At 52.1% G+C, this 21914-nt stretch overlaps 2 protein-coding genes and 1 long non-coding RNA gene across 3 annotated transcripts; 2 read left to right on the plus strand and 1 right to left on the minus strand.

Annotated features, from left to right (window-relative positions):
* Positions 1-210: 210 nt before the first annotated feature.
* On the minus strand, positions 211-8685 carry LOC143172133 (uncharacterized). Its single transcript, XR_012997302.1, has 2 exons — positions 8093-8685; positions 211-2038 (listed from the first exon to the last, which is right to left on the minus strand). It is a non-coding gene; the product is annotated as an uncharacterized LOC143172133 (long non-coding RNA).
* Positions 8686-9750: 1065 nt separating this feature from the next.
* LOC143172207 (avidin-like) lies at positions 9751-11653 on the plus strand. Its single transcript, XM_076361448.1, has 5 exons — positions 9751-9827; positions 10673-10717; positions 10902-11044; positions 11389-11509; positions 11591-11653. Exons 1-5 carry the CDS (start codon positions 9751-9753, stop codon positions 11622-11624), a joined length of 420 nt encoding a protein of 139 aa, XP_076217563.1. The 3' UTR covers positions 11625-11653.
* A 5643-nt stretch (positions 11654-17296) lies between these two features.
* LOC143172148 (avidin-like) lies at positions 17297-21553 on the plus strand. Its single transcript, XM_076361409.1, has 5 exons — positions 17297-17368; positions 18282-18495; positions 18954-19074; positions 19342-19401; positions 21514-21553. The coding sequence occupies exons 1-5, from the start codon at positions 17297-17299 to the stop codon at positions 21551-21553; spliced, it is 507 nt and encodes a 168-aa protein (XP_076217524.1).
* Positions 21554-21914: the final 361 nt, after the last annotated feature.

Raw genomic sequence — 21914 nt, forward strand, 5'->3', positions numbered from 1 at the left:
GGCTGCAGGGGAATCTCTGCTCCAGCGCCTGGAGCACCTCCTCCCCCTCCTTCTTCACTGACCTTGGTGTCTGCAGAGTTGTTTCTCTCACATATTCTCACTCCTCTCTCCCAGCTGCTGTTGCTCAGCAGTTTTTACCCCTTCTTAAATATGTTATCACAGAGGCACTGTTACTGTAAGTTGGCAGATGAAAAACTCTCTAAGACTCAATTTGGAGTTTTAGAAAGCAGGCATTCTTTATTGTGGCGCTGGGTGCACAGGGGATCACTCCTCCTAATGTGCGCCAAGTTGTTCAACTCCAGAAGTTATATACAATCAGAATATACATATTCATTAGATTTCCTAGTAATGATTAACATATTCATGTTACTTCCTGGAACTCATCAACATATGTAAAAGTCTTTAACGCATGCGCTCTTATGTTCATTGGTGGTCTCTCAGGGTCCTCTGGTGGTCGTCAATAGTCTTCCTCACTGTGTCCTTTTGCTCACCTCTTCAATTTGGCGTCCTTCAGTCTGAGTCATTCTTGTCTTTCTTAAAGGTTAACTTTAAAGGTTAACTATTGATGTATGGTTTGGCCTTGTTCTTCTCCTATTACTGTTACAGGGTGTTACATATACTTCTGAGCGCTGATGTTATCATTCCCTCCTATTCTTTTGAGGATCTGGAGCTATTAAAGCTACAATCCTCACTACATTATTGGTTATGAATATATTGTAATTCTTTCAGATATTCTATCTTAGCTGATAACTGTCACATTATACACCAGATTCTAAGATATAAAATTAATATCAGTAATAGGCATAATACAATTAGGATTATCAGAATAACGATTGGATGGAGCATCAAGTTCAGGATTCCTGTTGCAGTTGGTGACCAGCCAAGAAGAGTTTCCCACCAATGATGTTCTCCATCCTTTTTCACCCTTTCCAAGATATGGCGTATTTCTTCCGCATCATGATGTACAGTAATTAAAGTTCTATGTCCTTTGTCTCGAACTCGTTCTAGTAATTGGCACAAATCATTATGTTGTAGCAACTTTTTCACTAATGTGAGATTCATTCCAATGGGGGGAGGTAACAAATCTTCATTTAGTGTATAATTGGATTGTAGTAACTGATGAGAGGTAACAGGAGCAGTATAGTTAAAATCACATCCCATTATGTTAGTAAAGTTGCAAACACATATATTTGAATGGTTGCTATTATCTACTGTAACATTATCTACAAATATAAAATCACAAAAGGTTCTCATACAAACACATCCCTTTCCAATATATACAAGCATAGTTTCGAGCATCGGGATGCACTTCAAAATGACAGACGTCATTTTGCTCAGTGTCAAGGCACACATCTTGGGCTTTAATGGTGTTACTTTCACAAATAAATCCTTGTTGTTCCCGTACAATACATGTACTAACATCAACAGTCTGCCATTTGTTTCCATTTCGTTGGGCCCATACCCTATGTTCTAATGGATAGAGTATAGCTCCATTGTGATTTAATCCTAATGCAATGATTGGGTATATGGTGTATACCGAAGCATTATGAACTGTTAAAACAAAAGCTGTGGCCTTATTGTTGATGGGATCAAAAGTGAAATTAACTAAGTACCACCAGGATTGGAATTCTTTCTCAAATTTCGTTGCATTATCCCAAATTACCTTTCGAATTTCGGTGGGTGAGGTGCCCTCTTTCCCTTCTCTTATAATTGCCGCTACCATAGATTGCATCCACAATTGAGCCTGGACACAACTAAGGGCTAGACAAACGTTATTTTGGGCTGTAACAAGATTTGAAATGGTCTTTTCTATTTTTCAGAAGTCCAGGATTTGATGTATACCCAATCTCCAGGCTGGAATGGATGCGCTGGGGAATCAAGACCTAGAGATTCATTTAAGACTACATACTTATTTAGTTTTCGTAAAACTTTCCCGAGAGCAATCAAGTAATTTCTTGCATCATTCTCCCCTTGTATTCGCATCTCTCCTGGCAGTCCAGGTGTTTGGTACGGTCGTCCATACATCAATTCGTACAGGCTGAAATCATAGAATCATAGAATCATAGAATCATAGAATCATTGAGGTTGGAAAAGACCTCTAAGATCATCGAGTCCAACCGTCAACCCAACACCACCAGGCCCACTAAACCATGTCCCTAAGCGCCTCATCTACACGTCTTTTAAATACCTCCAGGGATGGGGACTCCACCACTTCCCTGGGCAGCCTGTTCCAATGTTTCACCACTCTTTCAGTAAAGAAATTTTTCCTTACATCCAATCTAAACCTCCCCTGCCGCAACTTGAGGCCATTTCCTCTCGTCCTATCGCTTGTTACTTCGGAGAAAAGACCAACACCCACCTCGCTACAACTTCCTTTCAGGTAGTTGTAGAGAGCGATGAGGTCTCCCCTCAGCCTCCTTTTCTCCAGGCTGAACAGTCCCAGTTCCCTCAGCCGCTCCTCATAAGACTTGTGCTCCAGACCCCTCACCAGCCTCGTTGCCCTTCTCTGCACACGCTCCAGCACCTCAACGTCCTTCTTGTAGTGAGGGGCCCAAAACTGAACACAGTATTCGAGGTGCGGCCTCACCAGGGCCGAGTACAGGGGCACGATCACTTCCCTACTCCTACTGGCCACACTATTTCTGATACAGGCCAGGATGCCATTGGCCTTCTTGGCCGCCTGGGCACACTGCCGGCTCATGTTCAGCCGGCTGTCGACCAACACCCCCAGGTCCTTTTCCGCCAGGCAGCTTTCCAGCCCCTCTTCCCCAAGCCTGTAGCGCTGCATGGGGTTGTTGTGGCCGTGGGCCCATGACACCTCAGGTCACCAAGGAAGAGATACAACATACAGATGGGCTCGTGATCGAGGGGTGGACTTGGCCATGGACACTATTGCACAGGTTATCCATGAATGCGAAACATGCGCTGCAATCAAGCAAGCCAAGCGGTTAAAGCCTCTCTGGTATGGAGGACGATGGCTGAAATATAAATATGGGGAGGCCTGGCAGATCGATTATATCACACTCCCACAAACCTGCCAAGGCAAGCGCCACGTACTTACAATGGTGGAGGCAACCACCGGATGAGCTGGAAACATATCCCGTGCCCCATGCCACTGCCCAGAACACTCTCCTGGGCCTTGAAAGCAAGTCCTATGGCTACATGGCACCCCAGAAAGAATTGAGTCAGACAACGGGACTCATTTCCGAAACAACCTCATAGACACCTGGGCCAAAGAGCACGGCATCGAGTGGGTGTATCACATCCCCTATCATGCACCAGCCTCTGGGAAAATTGAACGATACAATGGACTGTTAAAGACTACGCTGAGAGCAATGGTTGGCGGGACATTCAAACATTGGGATACGCATTTAGCAAAGGCCACCTGGTTAGTCAACACGAGGGGATCTGCCAATCGAGCTGGCCCTGCCCAGTCAGAACTTTTACGTACTGTAGATGGGAATAAAGTCCCTGTAGTGCACATAAAAAATATGCTGGGGAAGACAGTCTGGGTTATTCCTGCCTCGGGCAAAGGCAAACCCATCCGTGGGATTGCTTTTGCTCAAGGACCTGGGTGCACTTGGTGGATAATGCGGAAGGATGGGGAAGTCCGATGTGTACCTCAAGGGGATTTGATTTTGGGTGAGAATAGCCAATGATCTGAATTATGTGATGTTAAGTACTAATTATAGTTATAATAGTTATACTAATAATACACAGATACACTAATCATACTAATAATATTATATGCCATACTAATGTTATTACAATAAGAATCACCCAGACTAATGAAGAATAACTTCGATGAAACCAAGCAAAGCACAGTGATGATGGTACCAGAACTGACTTCAACATGAAACAATCCAACACCACATACCATCTCCATCTTTCCTGCCCTGAAAGATTATTATGACAGATGGAGCCCGAAGTCATGGACTAAATGAACTCACCAAACGTTTCAGAGGGATGGCCCACAGACTAAGGGAATGATATCTCTGTGTGTGTATATATATATAAAAAAAAAGGGGTGGTGATTAATGAAAATGTACTGGAAAATGTGAGACTTGAGCATGACATAGATGGTACAGAATAAGGGGTGGATATTGTCCTGGTTTTGGCAGGGATAGAGTTAATTTCCTTTCTAGTAGCTGGTACAGTGTTTTGGATTTAGGATGAGAACAAAGTTGATAATGCACTGATGTTTTAGTTGTTGCTAGGTAATGCTTACACTAGCCAAGGACTTTTTAGTTTTCCATGCTCTACTGACTGAGAAGGCTGGAGGTGCACAAGAAGCTGGGAGGGGGCACAGCCAAACTGGCCAAAGGGACATTCCATACCATGTGACGTCATGCTCAGTACATAAACTGGGGAAAGCTGGCCGGGGGGGCCGCTGCTCGGGGACTGGCTGGGCATCGGTCGGCGGGTGGTGAGCAATTGTACTGTGCATCACTTGCTTTGTGTATTATTATTATTATCATATTATTATTATTATCATTTTATTTCAATTATTAAACTGTTTTTTATCTCAACCCACGAGTTTTTTCTAACTTGTGCTCTTCCAATTCTCTCCCCCATCCCACTGGGGGTGGGGGGGAGTGAGCGAGTGGCTGCGTGGTGCTTAGTTGCCGACTGAGATTAAACCACGACAGCATTCTACTAGGAGACAACCAATGTCCACCCTTCTGGTCCAATACTGTGGTCACCATGTGTGGAACATAAACAGTTATCTTTTGTCCCATAGTAAGTTTTCGAGCCTCCTGTATTAATAACACTGTTGCAGCTACTGCTCTTAGGCAACTCGGCCATCCTTGGCTCACCGGATCAAGTTGTTTAGAAAAGTAGGCAACAGCCCTTTTATATGCTCCCAACCGCTGGGTTAAAACTCCAAGGGCTATTGCTTGTCTTTCATGAGTAAATAGTTCAAATGGCTTTTCTAAATTAGGCAGTCCCAGAGCTGGGGCCTTCATCAGAGCTCTTTTGAGTTGAATGTATGCATTTCGATCTTCATTTGACCATTGCAGGGGACCTTTTGATGACTTCAATCATTTGTACAAGGGTTTTACCATCAGTCCATAGTTAGCAATCCATAATTGTCTCTGTCCCCTCAGAATTTCAAAGCCCAAATATATTACAGTTTCCTGTGCAATTTGGGCCTTTCCTTTCGACGCTTGGTAACCACTAAGTCCGAGGAAATTTAATAAACTGACTGTCAGTTCCAAGCATTCCTCTTGGGAGTTCCCAGCTATTAGTATATCGTCGACATACTGTAGCATTACTCCATTTCAGTTTTCTTGTCTCCATAATATACTGGGTTTTCCTTCCAGTCTCAGGATTCTCCCATTCAAAGGCAAACAATTCCTGGCTTCCGGAATCAAGTGGGACGCAGAAAAAGGCATCTTTTAAATCTAAAACTGTAAACCACCCCTGATCCTCAGTGAGTGCAGTTAATAGCGTATACAGATTTGCCACTACCGGATGTATATCTTGGAGAATTTGATTCACTGCTCTCAAATCCTGGACTAATCTGTAAGATTTTCCATCAGCTTTCTTAACAGGTAAAAATCAGAGTATTATACTTAGATTCACATTCTCTTAATAACCCATATTTCAAAAACTTTTGTATAATAGGTACCAACCCAAGTTTAGCTTCTAATTTTAAGGGATACTGTTTCAATCTTACTGGTGTTGATCCTGGTATAAGGTCTATCCTTACGGGTTCAGCCCTCTTTGATTTTCCGGGTATTTCTCCTGCCCAGACAACAGGAATCACTGCATCCTCAACTTCAGCCGGGATTTTTCCTTCCACCTGCTCAATTTCCTGCAATAATAATATTGAGGCTTGGACAAATTTAGATTCAGGCATTGACACTTCTACTTCTCCATTTTTGAACTTTATGTCAGCTTCTAGTTTTTCTAGTGGATCTCGGCCTATTAAAGGTTTTGGTGCACCTGGTAGATACAAAAACTGATGCGTTACCCATTGTTTTCCAATTTTAAATTTTAGAGGTTTAAAGAAGGGCCGCGTCTCCGGCTTTCCTGTTGCACCAATAATTCTCACAGTATCATATCCTAACTCATGTTTCTTCGTGTTCAAAACCAAATAGGTGGCCCCTGTATCGACTAAACATTCTATTTCAGTTTCATCTTCCCCCAGCTTAATTTTAACCAGAGGTTCTGCTGGGGAAGATTCCTCCGGTCTTCTTCAATCCCTTGCCTCTACAGCTAACACGGGAGTGTCTTGTTCCCCAAATTTCTGCAACGATGGGCACTCTCGTTTCCAGTGCCCCCTTTTTGTTTTCTACAATAAGCACACTGTATCTCTCCTATTGGGGACCTTGGGAATCCTCTACCACGTCCTCTTCCTTGATAACCACCTCTAAATCCTCCCCTGGGTCCTCCTCAAGGACCATAGGTTCCTTCTAGTGTCGTGATCAATCTAGCATTTCCCTTTTCTTCCTGCTGATCTCTGTAAATCACCCAAGCCACATCCAACAATTTTCCCAGGTCCCTGGCATCTGCTCCTTGTAATTTCTGCAGCTTTCTTTGGATATCATCAGCAGACTGCCTGATAAACAAAGTTGTTAACTGATTCTTTTCTTCCTCTGACTCAGGATCCAGAGTTGTATACTTCCGAGCAGCTCCCTTCAGTTTATTTAGGAAATCAGTGGGATGCTTCTTTCTATCCTGCTTAATTCTCATATAATTTTGACCAATTTATCGCTTTTGGTATAGCATTTCTTATACCAAACAGAACCCACCTCTGATACTGCATTAATAACAATTTCTGCCCATTATCATTAGGATCCCAGTCAGGATAATGTCCCTGCTGCTATTTGGGCTTCAACCTGAGTCCTTGCCATCTCATGAATCATCTCCCTCTCTGTACTATCAAACAATACTTGCATGATAACTTCAATATCTTTCCAATCTGGATCCTGAGTTTTTATCATTTCAAAAGCACTAGCCACTCAATCGGAATCATCCCTATAACTACCGGCAGCTGCTTTCCAGTTATTTAAATCTGTAATCAAAAAAGGCACTTTCACTACAACCGGACCATCATTCCCTACTGCTTGTCTCAACGGATCTTGCAACGCAGTTCCCTGCCGATTACGAGTTCTCCTTGCCACCGGCGTGGCCCCTGCAGCATTTCTCTCGGACTCATCGTCCAATCCACCCTCTGCCCCTAAGGGTTCAAGTTCATGGTTCTGAGGCCTCTGCCTCAACCCTGGAGCCACTAACATCTCTAAATCCTCTTCCTGCTCATTCTGGGTCAACTTCAAACATCTCTGTCCAATACTGCATGCCGAACAACACCTCTTTAACCCTCTCCCTTTTTCTCTCTTCCACTTATCCTTTTCCAATGCCAATACCAGAGGATCAGTTGGGGCCAAATTGATTCCACACTCCTTTTGCCACTCAGGATGCTGCCTTAATGTAAAGAACATATCAGCATACAATACCTCATCCCATTTTCCTTCTCTCCTTAGAAACAGCTTTAGTTGTAACAGAGTATTATAATTCAGAGTACCATTCCTTGGCCACTTTTCTCCATCTTCTAGTTTATATAGTGGCCACCATTGATTACAATACTTAATTAGATCGTCCCTTTTTGCGACCCCACCAGGGGATCCTGCAATTTGTTTCCAATGTATTAAAATACAACCCAAAGGTGATTTCTTTAAAATTCCCCCACCCGTGGATGATCTGGCACCCATTTTATACATGGGGAATCACACACACAAACAAGTCTTTCGTACAACACCACAAATAACCAGTCACTATGACAAACAGACGAACTATAACAAACAGACAAAATGCTTACAATAATAGACAAGTTCTTACAGTATTTGTTACCGCGGTTGCTCTTAACATTTACCTTGAGCGGGGAATTCCAATCCCTTTTAAACCAAACGGGGACTTTAACCCCTTCCAAACCAAATGGGGACGTTTAACCCCTACCAAATGGGGACATTTAACCCCTACCAAATGGGGACTACCCCATTTTGGGTCCCAAACCCAACCCTGCAGAGCTTTCACTGCGTCTGACGGGCAGGTATCCAAATTTCCGAAAGAATGTCTTAATACTCACAAAGCAGTGTTCTTCACTCAGGGGCTCTTTGGTCCGAGGATCGGGAGAAATCCTCTCCGAGATTCCCTCGGTGCCGGCTGAGGTTCCGCGATCCCAGGGTCCGTCGAGGCTCAAGAGCTGTGTCCCATCTGGGTCGCCAAAACTGTTACCGTAAGTCGGCAGGTGAAAAACTCTCTAAGACTCAATTTGGAGTTTTAGAAAGCAGGCATTCTTTATTGTGGCGCTGGGTGCACAGGGGATCACTCCTCCTAATGTGCGCCAAGTTGTTCAACTCCAGAAGTTATATACAATCAGAATATACATATTCATTAGATTTCCTAGTAATGATTAACATATTCATGTTACTTCCTGGAACTCATCAACATATGTAAAAGTCTTTAACGCATGCGCTCTTATGTTCATTGGTGGTCTCTCAGGGTCCTCTGGTGGTCGTCAATAGTCTTCCTCACTGTGTCCTTTTGCTCACCTCTTCAATTTGGCGTCCTTCAGTCTGAGTCATTCTTGTCTTTCTTAAAGGTTAACTTTAAAGGTTAACTATTGATGTATGGTTTGGCCTTGTTCTTCTCCTATTACTGTTACAGGGTGTTACATATACTTCTGAGCACTGATGTTATCATTCCCTTCTATTCTTTTGAGGATCTGGAGCTATACTTCTGAGCGCTGATGTTATCAGCGCTACCACGGTCGCTGATTGGCTCAGCTTTGGCCAGCGCCGGTCCATCTTGGAGCCAGCTGGCACTGGCTCTATTGGACATGGGGGAAGCTTCTGGCATCTTCTCACAGAAGCCACCCCTGCAGCCCCCCTGCTACCAAAACCTTGCCACAAAAACCCAATACACTCATTAGGAAAGAAAACAAGCAAGCATGTCAAACAAGGGCTCAATGCCCTTTGCATGGACTCATCTAACACGTGAACTCAGTAATTCATCGCTTCAGCAACTCACAAAGTTTCTAACTCACAAGTTCTCTAATCCCTAACTCTCAGCTCCTAACTCGGGTGCCCGTGAGCACCCCAGGCAGGAGCCACACGGGCAGGGAGAGGCACAAAGGGCTTGGAGGGGGGTTGCTGCCTGGGGGCTGCAGGGCTGCCGGGGGAAGAGACTGTTGGATGGGGCAGGGATTTTGGGGTAGCGAGCACACAGTGCCCTGGGCAAGTGTCAGGGCCTGTCCACCATCCTCTTCCTCTTGCAGGGTGCCCCTGCCTGCCCTTCCCCAGCCTTTCTCACCCTCTGCTCCTCTCCCTCCTTTCCTGCTGGGCTCTGGGGCTGCTCTCAGGCCCCCCCGGCTCCTGGGGAGTGCATGGACCAGAGCCTGTCCAGGGTATGCATTTACCAGCCGAGCCACAACTGGTCAAAAGCCACCCCTGCACCCTCATCCTCACCTCTGTATCCTCACCCCCGCATCCTCATCCCTGCACCCTCATCCTCGCCCCTGCAGCCTCATCCTCACCCCCTGCACCCTCATCCTCACCCCTCCACTGCCCGTCCCTGTCCCCATCCTCATCCCCATCCATGCCCATCCCCATGCCCATCCTCACGCCCATGCACATCCCCGGTGCCGGCCGGGGCTTTCCGGGAAGGCAGCGGCGGGGCCGGACCGGGCTATAAAGGGGAGGGTGGCCCCGGCACGGTGCGCTCCGGTCTCGCCGCTGCAGCCCGATGAGCCACCGCCTCCTCTCCGCCCTCGCCCTGCCCGTCGGGGCGGCCCTGGCCCTCGGGATCCCCACGGGGCACGCGTGGGGATCCCGGTGTCCGGGGAGGGACACGCGTGGGAGACCCACCCCGGGGGGGCACATGTGGGAGCTGCAGCGCTTGGGGGGGAGGGACACGCGTGGAGGACCCACCCGCGGGGGGAGTCCCCGGCAGCAGGGGGACCCTCTGCTCCGGGGGGGACACTGACGTGAGCTCCTGCCGAGAGGGGTGCTCCGAGGGGGAGGGATGCTCCGGGGTTGTCCGTGTCCCCGGGAGGGATGCGCATGGGGATTCCTTCCCTGCTGCGGGGGGGGGCATGTGGGGACCCCCTCCCCGGGGGACATGCAGAGGAATTGGGGCAGGGGTAACCTGGGGACCCTGCCCCAGGGGGTGGCTTGCCCCTGCCCAGGGAGGTGCGGCATGGGAGGGGACGGGGAGTGCTTGGAGCTGGAGCCTTGCAGGTGGGCTGCTGCAGGGCACTGGCTGTGCCACCTCCTTGGCCACGCAGGAGCCTACCATGGACCTGAGGGCTCTGCCGGTCCCAGTGGGCTCTCCACTAGTACCATGCACCGGTGCTGAGCACAGCACACGTTCCCACAGGCACGGGCAGATATGTCCTGGGGTCACACAGCTCACCTGGCAGGGCTGGAGCAGGGGTCCTGCCTGTGTTTCTGCCTGTCTGGGACTCCTGCCTTTAGCTTTTCCTCTTCACCTTTCCCCTTCTGCTTGGCTTACTCAGCTTTTGGCCCTCCTGACCAACCCTGCTGTGCCGCTGCCCACAGCTTGCCCCTGTGTTTTGTTTCTTTTCCAAGCTCCTCTGTCAGGCAGCCAAGATCCCTGGGGAGGGGGAAAGGCCGGTGCGAAGGAGGCAAAGGTGACCAACACCAAGTGGTGGCCAGGCCGTGAGCAGAAACGCCCCGCAAGGAACAGCAAGGTGAGAGCCGGCACCCCATGGGCATCGGGGGGGCGCAGGCAGGGGGCTCAGCCTGCAGGGCAGGGGTAGGCACTGTGTGCGGGCAGCCCCTGGGGACACGCCCGCTCGTTCCCTGGCAGCACGACCTGACCAGCTGGTGGGAGAACAAGCTGGGCTCCAGGATGCATGTGTCCACTGTCGACAGCCAGGGCAATTTCTCCGGCGAGCACCACACCACTGTGTTGAACACCCAGAAACCCATCAAGCCATCCCCCCTCGTTGGCTCCCAGCACTTGGGTGAGGACGGGCAGTGCACCTTCGGCTTCACCATCAACTGGAAGTTTTCTGGTCAGTAGCTGCAGTGGCGGCTGTGCCCGGATGGGGCAGGGGATGGGAAGGGGAGCTTAGGCAGGTCCCAGCACCCACCCCACATCCCTCTGTCCCCTCCTCTCCTGTCCCCAATCTGTCCTTCCCCGACCTCTCCCCACTCTGGCCGGTGTCTGCAGACAGCAGGAGACCTGAAACACTGTTCAGGCATCAAAAGTTGCTTTGACAGCATCTCTGCTGCAGAGCGTTTCCCTGCAACCATTGGGACCTACCCAGGCTCCGTGAGCATTAAACCCGCTGGTGCTTGTGAAGCCCCAAAAGCAGCTGGGACCCTGCTGGGATGCTAGCGGCCACCACTCCCCCAGACTCCACAGCCATCTTCGTGAGCCAGTGCTTTGCTGGGGCCGGCGGGGAGGAGGTCCTGCAGACCATCTGGCTGCTGCGGGAGAAGGTCGACTCCCTGCCCAGCAACTGGAAAGCCATCAGGTGAGCCATGGGACCCCTGGCCCGGCTGGGACGCATGCCCCTCTGCCAGCCAGGCACCGATGGGCTTCTGCTTCCCCGCAGGACCGGCTGCAATGTCTTCACTCGGATGGGCTGAAGGGAGGAAGGAGAAGCCTCTCGGCCTCCATTTAGCATTTATCACTCTTGCAACCTGGTGGAAAGCAGAGCAATTGCTGGCTCCCCAGCTCCAACCGGGCTTGGGGGACCCCTCAGCAGCATCAGTGTGTACCAGCATCGGGGCTGTTATCAGCTCTGGAGGAAGATGCCCCCAAAAAACCAAATAAAATTAAAGTTTTTTTCTTTAAATCCAACCTTGCGCAGTCTGTGGATATGTCCCGGGGAAGCTGGGCTAAAGCACTGTGGTGGGTGCGGGGCGAAGCTCTCACCCCATTACTCCAGGAAGAGACTGGCCCTGAGAAAGCCCCTTTTCCAGCCCAAAGGGGCTTTGCAGCCGCTGCAGATCACTGCAGGTTGCCAAAGAGAGAGGGGCAACCAGTGTGGGTAAGGTAAGGACCAGGAAAGGTCTTTGGGAAGCCAGCACGGAGGAGAAGACAGTCTCTACACAGGCACACTTGCTGTCTGGTTTCTCCTGCCAGGTGCTCCTTCTGCCCCAAGAAAGTCCGACTTTATTTTCAGTACAGATTAGCCGCTAGTGCCAAACAAAGTGGCTCCAGCTCAGGACACGATGTCAGGCTCCAGCCAACCCTAATTCCTGCTGGGGAGGATGGATTCCCTCCCCTCTGGGCGATCCTGCTCCCAAAGGGGCTCCCTCCTCCTGGGGCACTGCATCCAAGAGGCGAGGGGGGGGGACACAGGGATGGCGCATCCCCAAAGTGACCCTCTGACACCAAGCGCGGGTCAGCACTGGCTCTTCCCTGCTCGGTGCTGGGCAAGCGTGATGGGAGGGTAAGCTGGGGGGCCCTTCTGCACCCCTGGGAGTGCAAGTCCCAGCTGGCTGGGAGCCCCTCCGGCTCTGAGGCAGCCCTCGGGCAGGCAGGTGCAAGGTCCCAGCTGTGCCTGTGCTCCTGGCGAGTGGCGAGGGCTGCTCCACGCCGGCAGCACAGCACCGGTAGCTGCAGCACATCCAGCCCCAAACCTCTTCCTAGGGAAATGTGTGTGATTTACTGGAAAGGGGAAGCCCGGCAAATCCAGCCCCAAACCCCTGCCTGATGGACTTTGTGACTTACTGTAAATGGGCAAGCACCGGTGCTGCCTGAGATGCCCCTTCCAGCTGAAACAAATGATTTCCAGGAAACTCAGCTCCGGGTCTGAATCCGAAACTTGGTCCTTGAGCTGCCTGGTCCCAAAATAACCCCGGACGGTGCCGCATGCCACATCCTGCCTGGGATTTGGGCAGCCCAAAGGCAGGAGCGGGCTGGCGGGGCTGCCACCTCCCACTGCTCCCCTGGCTTTCCTGCCACGGATGCTGTGGGAGAGCTTTGCTAACAGCATCCGCGGCTTTAGCAAGTTTTTCCACCTGCTCTTTGTGTTGGCCCACCTTGTTGTGGACTTGCGTGTGGTTTGCTTTTCACGTTTTCTCTTGTTGTAGGAATTATACAGCCACCACCTAGACCATGGTAGGAATTATGCCACTGCCACCTAGACCGTGGTAGGAATTAAGTGGATGCCACCTCAACAGGGCTCGTCCCTAGGTTCCACTTTAATAAAAGAATCAAACAGAGTTCCTTCTTCTGCTATGTTTAATATCCAATAGTAGTTACAGCTCGAGCTGGGTGCCTCTCAAGAGGGACCCTGCCTGTCGATTGTTACCGGATTTTATAGTCTCTATAGGTCGCTTGATTTCCTGATGGCACTTCTGCTCATCCAATCCTCTTCGCCGAGTCTGGGGTCTTGTCGTCTTCTGATTTGCTCTCGCAGCCTCCAGGCACCCTTTTTGTCTGTGTCTTGAGACATTTCCTTATCTTTTGTTACAGAATAACCTGTACTTAAAGTTTTACTTATACTTCCTTACCTACCGGTTACATTTCCATAGATAAAAACAGAAGTTGAAGTACAATTCATGTGGCCTAAGGCTTCATTTACTTTAGTCACTAGTGCTAAGCTCTGGCACAAATTAGTCTCTCACTACACTCTCTTGGGTGCATCTTCTGCTTCTGAAGCAATGCTGCTGTTTCCTTCTTGGTGCCTCCTTGGAATTTCTCCAGCTTTTTTGGTTCCTTTACAGCCTTTCTAAGTAGAGTGCCTTTACATCAGCCCTCTGCTACAGGATCCTTGAGTCCGTGCAGCCTTTTACCTGCTTTCGAGGAACCTGGGGATTAGGAAAGAGGGCGGCAGAGGGGCCACGGGACTGTGCTCTCGCCCTGAAGCATGGCCAGCTCAGCGGTGGGGCATCCTGCTAAGCCTGCAGCTTTACCACAGTCCTCCTGACTTTGTTATTGCCTTCATGTCAACATTTCCCCAGGGCAGGGCTCCCAGGAAGCTCTGCAGCAGTCCTGGGGCGCTCCAGCAAGGCAGCAGTGCTGACTGTGGTTTGAGCGATCTGCAAACCCCTGCGGGCAGCCACGGTGCCAGTGAGAAACGCAGCGGGCACAGGCTGGCAGAGCTGTTTGCAAGGCCAGTCCCTATATGAGGGCACCCAGCGAGGCTGTGACACACCTAGCATCTCGGTTTTGGGGTGATAGGATGTGGTGTGCCAGGGGTGCTTGCAGGGTTCTGGGGGGCTGTGGCTGAGGATGCTTCCCCATGGATGTTGGGTGTTCATCAGCACTGGGTTTTACCCAGCTGCAAGACCTGCTCGCAGTGCTTTGCACGCTGCTCATGTCTGCTCTGCCTCTCTGAGCCGCAAACCCAGCGCTATTCTCCTTCCAGCTCAGGCTCATCGGCACAGCAAAGCTGAGCAGCAGGGTCCCCTTCAGCCCCACTGCAGACCTCCCTCTGGGAGGAAAACCAGCCATTGCTCCTGCATGGCAGGCCTTGGTTGTGGTCATTTACGCACTGTGAACGCCTTTGGAAGCACAGGGAGCTGGAGGAAGCAGGAAGCACTTTGCAATCACACACAGCATATCGCTGCTGCCATGTCTGTGTTGCACAGGTGCTCACAGGTAGTGTGTTGGTTAAAAAAAGAAAAACTAATTTATTGGGATCTTGGCATGGGGTAATGCTCACGTAGGGGATCAGTCAGTCACTCTCTGGATGGAGAAGGAGTTTGTTGCAGGGGTCCTTGCAGCAGCACCTCCAGCAGGGTCAGGTGAGACTCCCCGAACCACTCCCTGTTCAGCTCTTGTCCGGCTATTGGCCATGCTCCAGTGCATGCACGATCCATCACTACTGCTTGTCTCAGCTACATGGGAAACAGCATTTACATGTCTTAACCGCATGCAGAAGACTATCCTACATGACCATTTCTTGCAGGGACTGTTCCTAGCAACTGTTTACAAATGTCTCAACACTGAACATCTCAGTGCCCAATGTCTCAGTGCCCAACATCTGTCTCAATCCAGCTGTTGTCCCACCTAAGCAGATGGAGCTGGGAAGTTCCCAGGTCACCCAGGGACTCCATGGCTGGTCGGTACCAAGCCACGCTGCAGTGACGACAAAAGAATAAATCTGATTTTCAAGCCTATAACTTCACTTATAAATGAAGTCCCGTAGCTCCTGCCCCCTCTGCCATGTCCGTGTGGTCATCACTCCTGCCAGCCCCCTGGTCGGGACCACACACCCTGCTCTGCTCCTCTGTCTCTCTCCTTGGCTCAGCTCTGGCTGCAGCCTTGCTGAGCATGGATCATCATGCTGGGAGGATGGAGGAGCTCCTCGGCCAGGTCCCCAGACCTTCCTGGGGCTGACCGGGAACCGGGGCACCCTTCCACAAAGCCAGGCAACACCCAGTTCAGCAGCGAGCTCCCACTCCCAAGGATCATGGGCAGGCTTAGCATCACTCTCCTCCTCACCCTGACCACAGCATCCCTCAGCACTGTGTTGCAGCCAAAGGTAAGATTTGGTGCCAGGTCTGGGCTGGCACACTGCACGGAGGCAGACAGCGGGGCTGTAGCTCCCGGGGTGCCCACTCCTGCCGCCCTGCCTGCCATCCATCTGCCCTGCCCCATCCCCAACCCCAGAGTTGCATGACTGGTGGCACCTCCTGGTCCCCACTTCTGGCTCTTGTCCAAGCAGGTTCTTCCCAGGATGAGGTGAGGCAGAGCTGGATGCAGGCTCAGCTGGGCTCATCCCCCCATGCCCCGCATATCCCATGCCTGTCCAGTGCTGCATCTCTGGTCCCAGTGGGGCAGGAGGCTGGGGAGGGAAACATCACCCACCCGCAAGCAGCCTTTCCCACTCCCAAACTGGCAAGCTGGCTGCCTAACAAAGGGAAACCCCTCGTCCTGGCACCCTCTCCCACCTCCCACCCCTTCCGCAGACTCCACCACCGCCTTCGTGGGCCAGTGCTTCGTGAACAAGGATGGGAAGGAAATACTGAGGACCACGTGGATCACGTGAAGTGAGGTTGACAGCCTCGAGGGCAACTGGAAAGCCAGTGGGTGAGCCCCGGGCAGAACAGGACCGTGGGATGCTGCTCCATCCCTGCTCTGTGCATGGAGCCCCTGGGGGGAGCACTGAGCCCCAGGGGTGGGTGCCGGTGCTGGGAGCCAGCTAGGCAGCAAGCGAGGGAGAGCAGTGCTGGGACCCCAAGGGCTTTTGGAGCAAGTCCCCGGGATGGGATCTGAAGGCAGCTACTATAATTTTCTAATTAAAAACAAAGTGCAATTTGCACATGAGCATCACTGCATCTCGCTCTCCAAGGAGGAGGAAAGTGGCCCTCCTGGTGCCAGATGTGTCTCTGGAGGATGCTATAAGCAGACGCTCATCCCCTGTGCAGGGCAGGGTCCAGAGAGGTCCCTCCTGACCTGGACACAGCCAGGTGCCAGCTCTGTCTTCCCCTGCAGCGTCAGCAGCGACGTTCACCTGGTTGGAGAGATGTCTCAGAGGAGGTGGCTGTGCCTGTCCCCATGCAGCAGCCAGGTGGTCCAAGGACCCCTGCCCACCCGCCCATCCTCGGTATGGTCTCGTACCATTAAGGACCCCTTGGGAAAGCTCAGACAGGACTCTACCGTGGAGCTGTGCCCTGCTTGGCCTCAAAGCACCATGCATGGGGCATCACCTCCCATGGGGTCTGTGCCCAGGGCACCACGCATCCCTTCCTGCAGGGGCAAGCAGATTTTAATATCTACATATCTTCCAGAAAAGCCCTTCTGCACTTACAAGAGGGATTAGTTCAGGGGTGCCCAAGAGCTCGTGCTGCAGTGACAGTCACAGCTCCCAGATGCAGGGAAAACCCAGCACAGCCAGGAGAAAAATGGCTTAGAAACAGCAGCAGAAACTTGTAACACAGGAGGGGACTGCCATGAGGACAAACTCCCATGGGCAGACACACCACCCTTCAATGCAGCAGAGAAGAGTTGGTCGGGCTGTGCTCGTTGCAGTGCTGTGTTTGGATGGCAGCAGTGGGATGGTGGCAGTGGGACAGTGTCAGGCTGCTGTGCCCACCCTGAGGGCTCCGTCATGGAGCAAGGAATGGGTTGGCAGAGCCCCTTGGATAGTGTACGTGCAGCCATGCTCATCCCTGCATTCCTCTGTCGCTGCCTGGGTCACACAGACCTCCTCGCCTCACCTGTCCCAGGCATCCTGCCACCCAGCTACCTGCCCCGAGGCTGCCAGCCTGGTGCCCGCAGGGCTCCAGTTACAGCCCTATAAAGGGGGCTGGGGCATGGGGCTGGGAGGGAGCCGTGTCAGGCGCTTTGCAGCCTTGCAGCCATGGGGAGAGGCACTTTCGCCCTGGTGCTCACCCTGGCCCTGGCAGCGTGCATCACCCCTGTGGAGAGGAAGGTATGGGGATGGGTGGTGATGGGGACGTGGCAGACATGGCACTGGGATGCAGCATGGGCAGCTGGAGGTCTTCTCTTAAATGCCATTTTAGGCTGGGGCAAGCAGGAGAGCTTTGCAAGCACCTAGTCCAGGCAATGGGCAGGGTATTTCTGGGTCACCCCCAGCCACCCGGTCACCACCTCCACAAAGCTTCTCTCTCACAGGGGCACTGTGTACTGGGCATCCCTTCCCACAGGGTCTGTGCCCAGGGGCACCATGCACGGGGCATCCCTTCCCACGGGGTCTGTGCCCAGGGGCACCATGCACAGGGCATCCCCACCCACAGGGTCTGTGCCCAGGGCACCATGCATGGGGCATCCCTTCCCATGAGATCTGTGCCCAGGGGCACCATGCACAGGGCATCCCTTCCCATGGGGTCTGTGCCTGGGGGCACCACGCACGGGGCATCCCTTCCCACAGGATCTGGGGCACTGTGCACAGGGTCTCCCTTCCCACAAGATCTGTGCCTGGGGGCACCACGCACAGGGCATCCCTTCCCATGGGGTCTGTGCCTGGGGGCACCGCGCACGGGGCATCCCTTCCCACAGGGTCTGGGGCACTGTGCACAGGGCATCCCTTCCCACAGGGTTTTGTGCCCAGGGGTACCATGCACAGGGCATCCCCTCCCACGGGGTCTGTGCCCGGGGGCACCATGCATGCTGATGGGCTGGGATGTGCTGGCCAGGCTGTACCATCTGCTCAGCAGCCGGCAGCACCTGGGGGAGCATTTCCCCAAACTGGGGACAGGGAGAGCCGTGCCCTGCAGTTGCACCCGCAGCAGGGCTCGCGGCTCGAGCCGTGGGGCAGTGGGAGGGATGGGGTCCCCCTCTGTGCCATGCGTGGGGGCAGAGGGCCTGTGGCCATGTCACTTCAGTGCCAGCTCAGCGGGCTGTGGAGGAATGAGCAGGACTCACTGATGGAGATTTTGGCAGTGAGGGACGATGGGGACTTCCAGGGGAAATACCTCACGCGGGTCACCCTTGCCGGCAGCTGTGCCTGCGCCTCCCCCCTGAAGGGCGCCCAGCAGCAGCCCAGCGAGGGGGGCTGGCCCACTTTTGCCTTCACTGTGCTCTGGGACAAGTTCTCCAGTAAGTGCTGGGACACCCGGGGCTGGCACCACGGGGACACCGGGAGCCAGGCAGGCGGTCAGCAGGAATTTTCCTCTGCTGGAAAGTCTGCTGGGTGATGCTTTGGTGCAGCTAAGTAGAGGGAGGCAGCAGTACCTGGCCAGCATGGGGCTAACAGGCAATGCTGGGCTCGCACAGGGCAACCCCTTCTCACCCAGCATCTTTGCACCCATCCCTGCCAGGCAGCCCAAGGTGCCCATGGTGGGTCCGGATCTCATTAGGACACGGGGATGCAGTGTCACAGAGCCTGCCTCGCCCAAGGGAGCCGCTGGGGAAGGGCAGGTTCCCCCGGGCATGGGCTGGGTGGGTGCATGGCCGTTGGAGTGGGAACATGGCTGTCGCCAGGAGGACCCCGGGGAAGGGTGGGAAGCAGCACGGGTGCCATCCCCCTCTAACCCCTCACCAAGTGCTTCCCCCAGATGCCAGCACCGCCTTCGCGGGGCAGTGCTTCATGGATGCAGGCGGAAAGGAGACACCGACCACCACATGGCTGCTGCACGAAGCCGTTGGGTCCCTCAAGGAGGACTGGAAAGCCACGAGGTAGCAGGGGGATGCGATGGGCAGCAGCCCCACAGAGGGGGCCTCCCCAGGACCCCCGAGGATGAGCACCCCCCTGGGTGAAGGGACCACCCCTAGTAACCCCCCCAGCATGGATTTGCAGCGGGGATGCCAATGCCTCCTGGCAAGGGGCTTGCCCTGGACAGGGGCATCTGGCAGCTGCTCAGGGCAAGTTGGGGGGGCATTTAGGGCCACCCCTGAGTGGGTCATGTCTGCAGGTCATCCCATGGGAACTCTGCTTCCCCGCAGGGTGGGCAGAAATGTCTTCACATGCAAACGCACCCCAAAAGGAAAGATCCTGCCGAGCTTGTCCCCATCTGTCCTGGTTTTGGCAGGGATAGAGTTAATTTCTTTTCTAGTAGCTGGTACAGTGTTTTGGATTTAGGATGAGAACAAAGTTGATAACGCACCCATGTTTTAGTTGTTGCTAGGTAATGCTTACACTAGCCAAGGACTTTTCAGCTTCCCATGCTCTACCGACTGAGAAGGCTGGAGGTGCACAAGAAGCTGGGAGGGGGCACAGCCAAACTGGCCAAAGGGACATTCCATACCATGTGACGTCATGCTCAGTACATAAACTGGGGAAAGCTGGCCGGGGGGGCCGCTGCTCGGGGACTGGCTGGGCATCGGTCGGCGGGTGGTGAGCAATTGTACTGTGCATCACTTGCTTTGTGTATTATTATTATTATCATCATATTATTATTATAATTTTATTTCAGTTATTAAACTGTTTTTATCTCAACCCACGAGTTTTTTCTCACTTGTGCTCTTCCAATTCTCTCCCCCATCCCACCGGGTGGGGGGGAGTGAGCGAGCGGCTGCATGGTACTTAATTGCCGACTGAAATTAAACCACGACAGTCCTTTTTTGGCGCCCAACGTGGGGCACGAAGGGTTTGAGATAATAACAGGTTAACCGGAGTGTATTAAAGAACTTATATCTGTTAGTGGTTGTGGGTCACAATGTTGGTTTCTCTGTTCTCGATATTGATTTGTATAATCTGCATCGCGCTCTTTTTCCTGCTGTACATGTTAAAGATTGGTGTTGGGTTTTGCAGTTTGCTGTGGTCTGCAGTGAATAGTGATGTCTCGCTTGTGAGGTTTGTTTTTAGAACATTGACCTTGACGTTAGTGTGGTATGTAAATTTCGCAATGAAGCCGTTACTGTACCACGGAGACCATTTCGTGGAGACAACTAGCAATTGCAGTAACTTTTCTGAGAGTTTTTTTACGGAGGAAATACAGAATGGCAGTGTCACTACCTTCTTCTATGATGTTTCCTCCTTCATTACAGTAACTTTTCAGTATCTTGAACATCCTTGGGCAGTTAAGATACTTCTATTAATACTTCTTGGGAATACTGTTTCGGTTTTGTCTAAAGTTGGTAAGCAATTTAAGAATATCATCCAGAGATCTGCCCCAAGGCTGAATAATTATGAGTGGCAGGGTGTGTGGGACAAGATGGGCAAGTACCTAGGCCAATGGGCACCCCCAGTGTTTTGGAACTTCACCCCTGAGCAAGTGCAGAATCCTGAAAAGTTAGTAGAATATTTGGACAAAGTATGCTGTCACCCTGGCAACTCCAGAGAGATGCAGATCATTGCAACGTGCTGGGGCCTGGCCCATGCCTACCGAGCCCTGTTCAACACCATTCAGTACCCTCAAAGGGAAGAGAAGGTCTCTGGCTCTGACAGTAAAACGACACGCACTGCGGCCACTCAGACCCGGGCAACGCGCCCTGCGGCCACTCCGACCCCAGCAACATGCACTGCAGCTACTCAGACGCCGGCAACAGGCCCTGCGGCCACTCAAACCCGGGTCAACTGCTTGGAAGGCAGCTATGCTCACCACTATACCACCAACGCAAGTGGTGTCCAAAAAGGACTGTCGTGGTTTAATTTCAGTCGGCAACTGAGCACCACGCAGCCGCTCGCTCACTCCCCCCGACCCGGTGGGATGGGGGAGAGAATTGGAAGAGCACAAGTGAGAAAAAACTCGTGGGTTGAGATAAAAACAGTTTAATAGTTGAAATAAAATGATAATAATAATATGATGATAATAATAATAATACACAAAACAAGTGATGCACAGTACAATTGCTCACCACCCGCCGACCGATGCCCAGCCAGTCCCCGAGCAGCGGCCCCCCCGGCCAGCTTTCCCCAGTTTATGTACTGAGCATGACGTCACATGGTATGGAATGTCCCTTTGGCCAGTTTGGCTGTGCCCCCTCCCAGCTTCTTGTGCACCTCCAGCCTTCTCAGTCGGTAGAACATGGGAAGCTGAAAAGTCCTTGGCTAGTGTAAGCATTACCTAGCAACAACTAAAACATGGGTGCGTTATCAACTTTGTTCTCATCCTAAATCCAAAACACTGTACCAGCTACTAGAAAAGAAATTAACTCTATCCCTGCCGAAACCAGGACACCATCCTGCGAGGATGCAGCTTTGCCCACCCTGTGATAGCATGCTTCGGCTGCAACTTGGCCCCCCAAGGCAAGCAAAATCAGCCTCTCATGTCAAAAAAAAAAAAAAAAATTAAAAATCATGTCAGCTGTGGTTGTCTTTTTTAAAAAAACTGCCCTCGCTCCCCCTCTGAGGCAGCTTCTGTCCCCACAGGTCCCCCTGCAGAGGGGAGGGCTCATTGCTATCTGCTGGCCACAACTGCCCTTCCCCAGGGACATCTGGATTCCCCCCAATTACCCTCATCCAGTTCTCTGGGATCATTTCCCACTTTATCCTAATCAGAACTTCCACCCCGCGCCATCACTCCATGCCTGCCCACCAGTGGCAGAGGTGACATCGGCATTCTGAATCCAGCCGC

This window comes from Aptenodytes patagonicus, chromosome W, assembly GCF_965638725.1.
Source record: "Aptenodytes patagonicus chromosome W, bAptPat1.pri.cur, whole genome shotgun sequence".
Taxonomy (NCBI): Eukaryota; Metazoa; Chordata; class Aves; order Sphenisciformes; family Spheniscidae; genus Aptenodytes; species Aptenodytes patagonicus.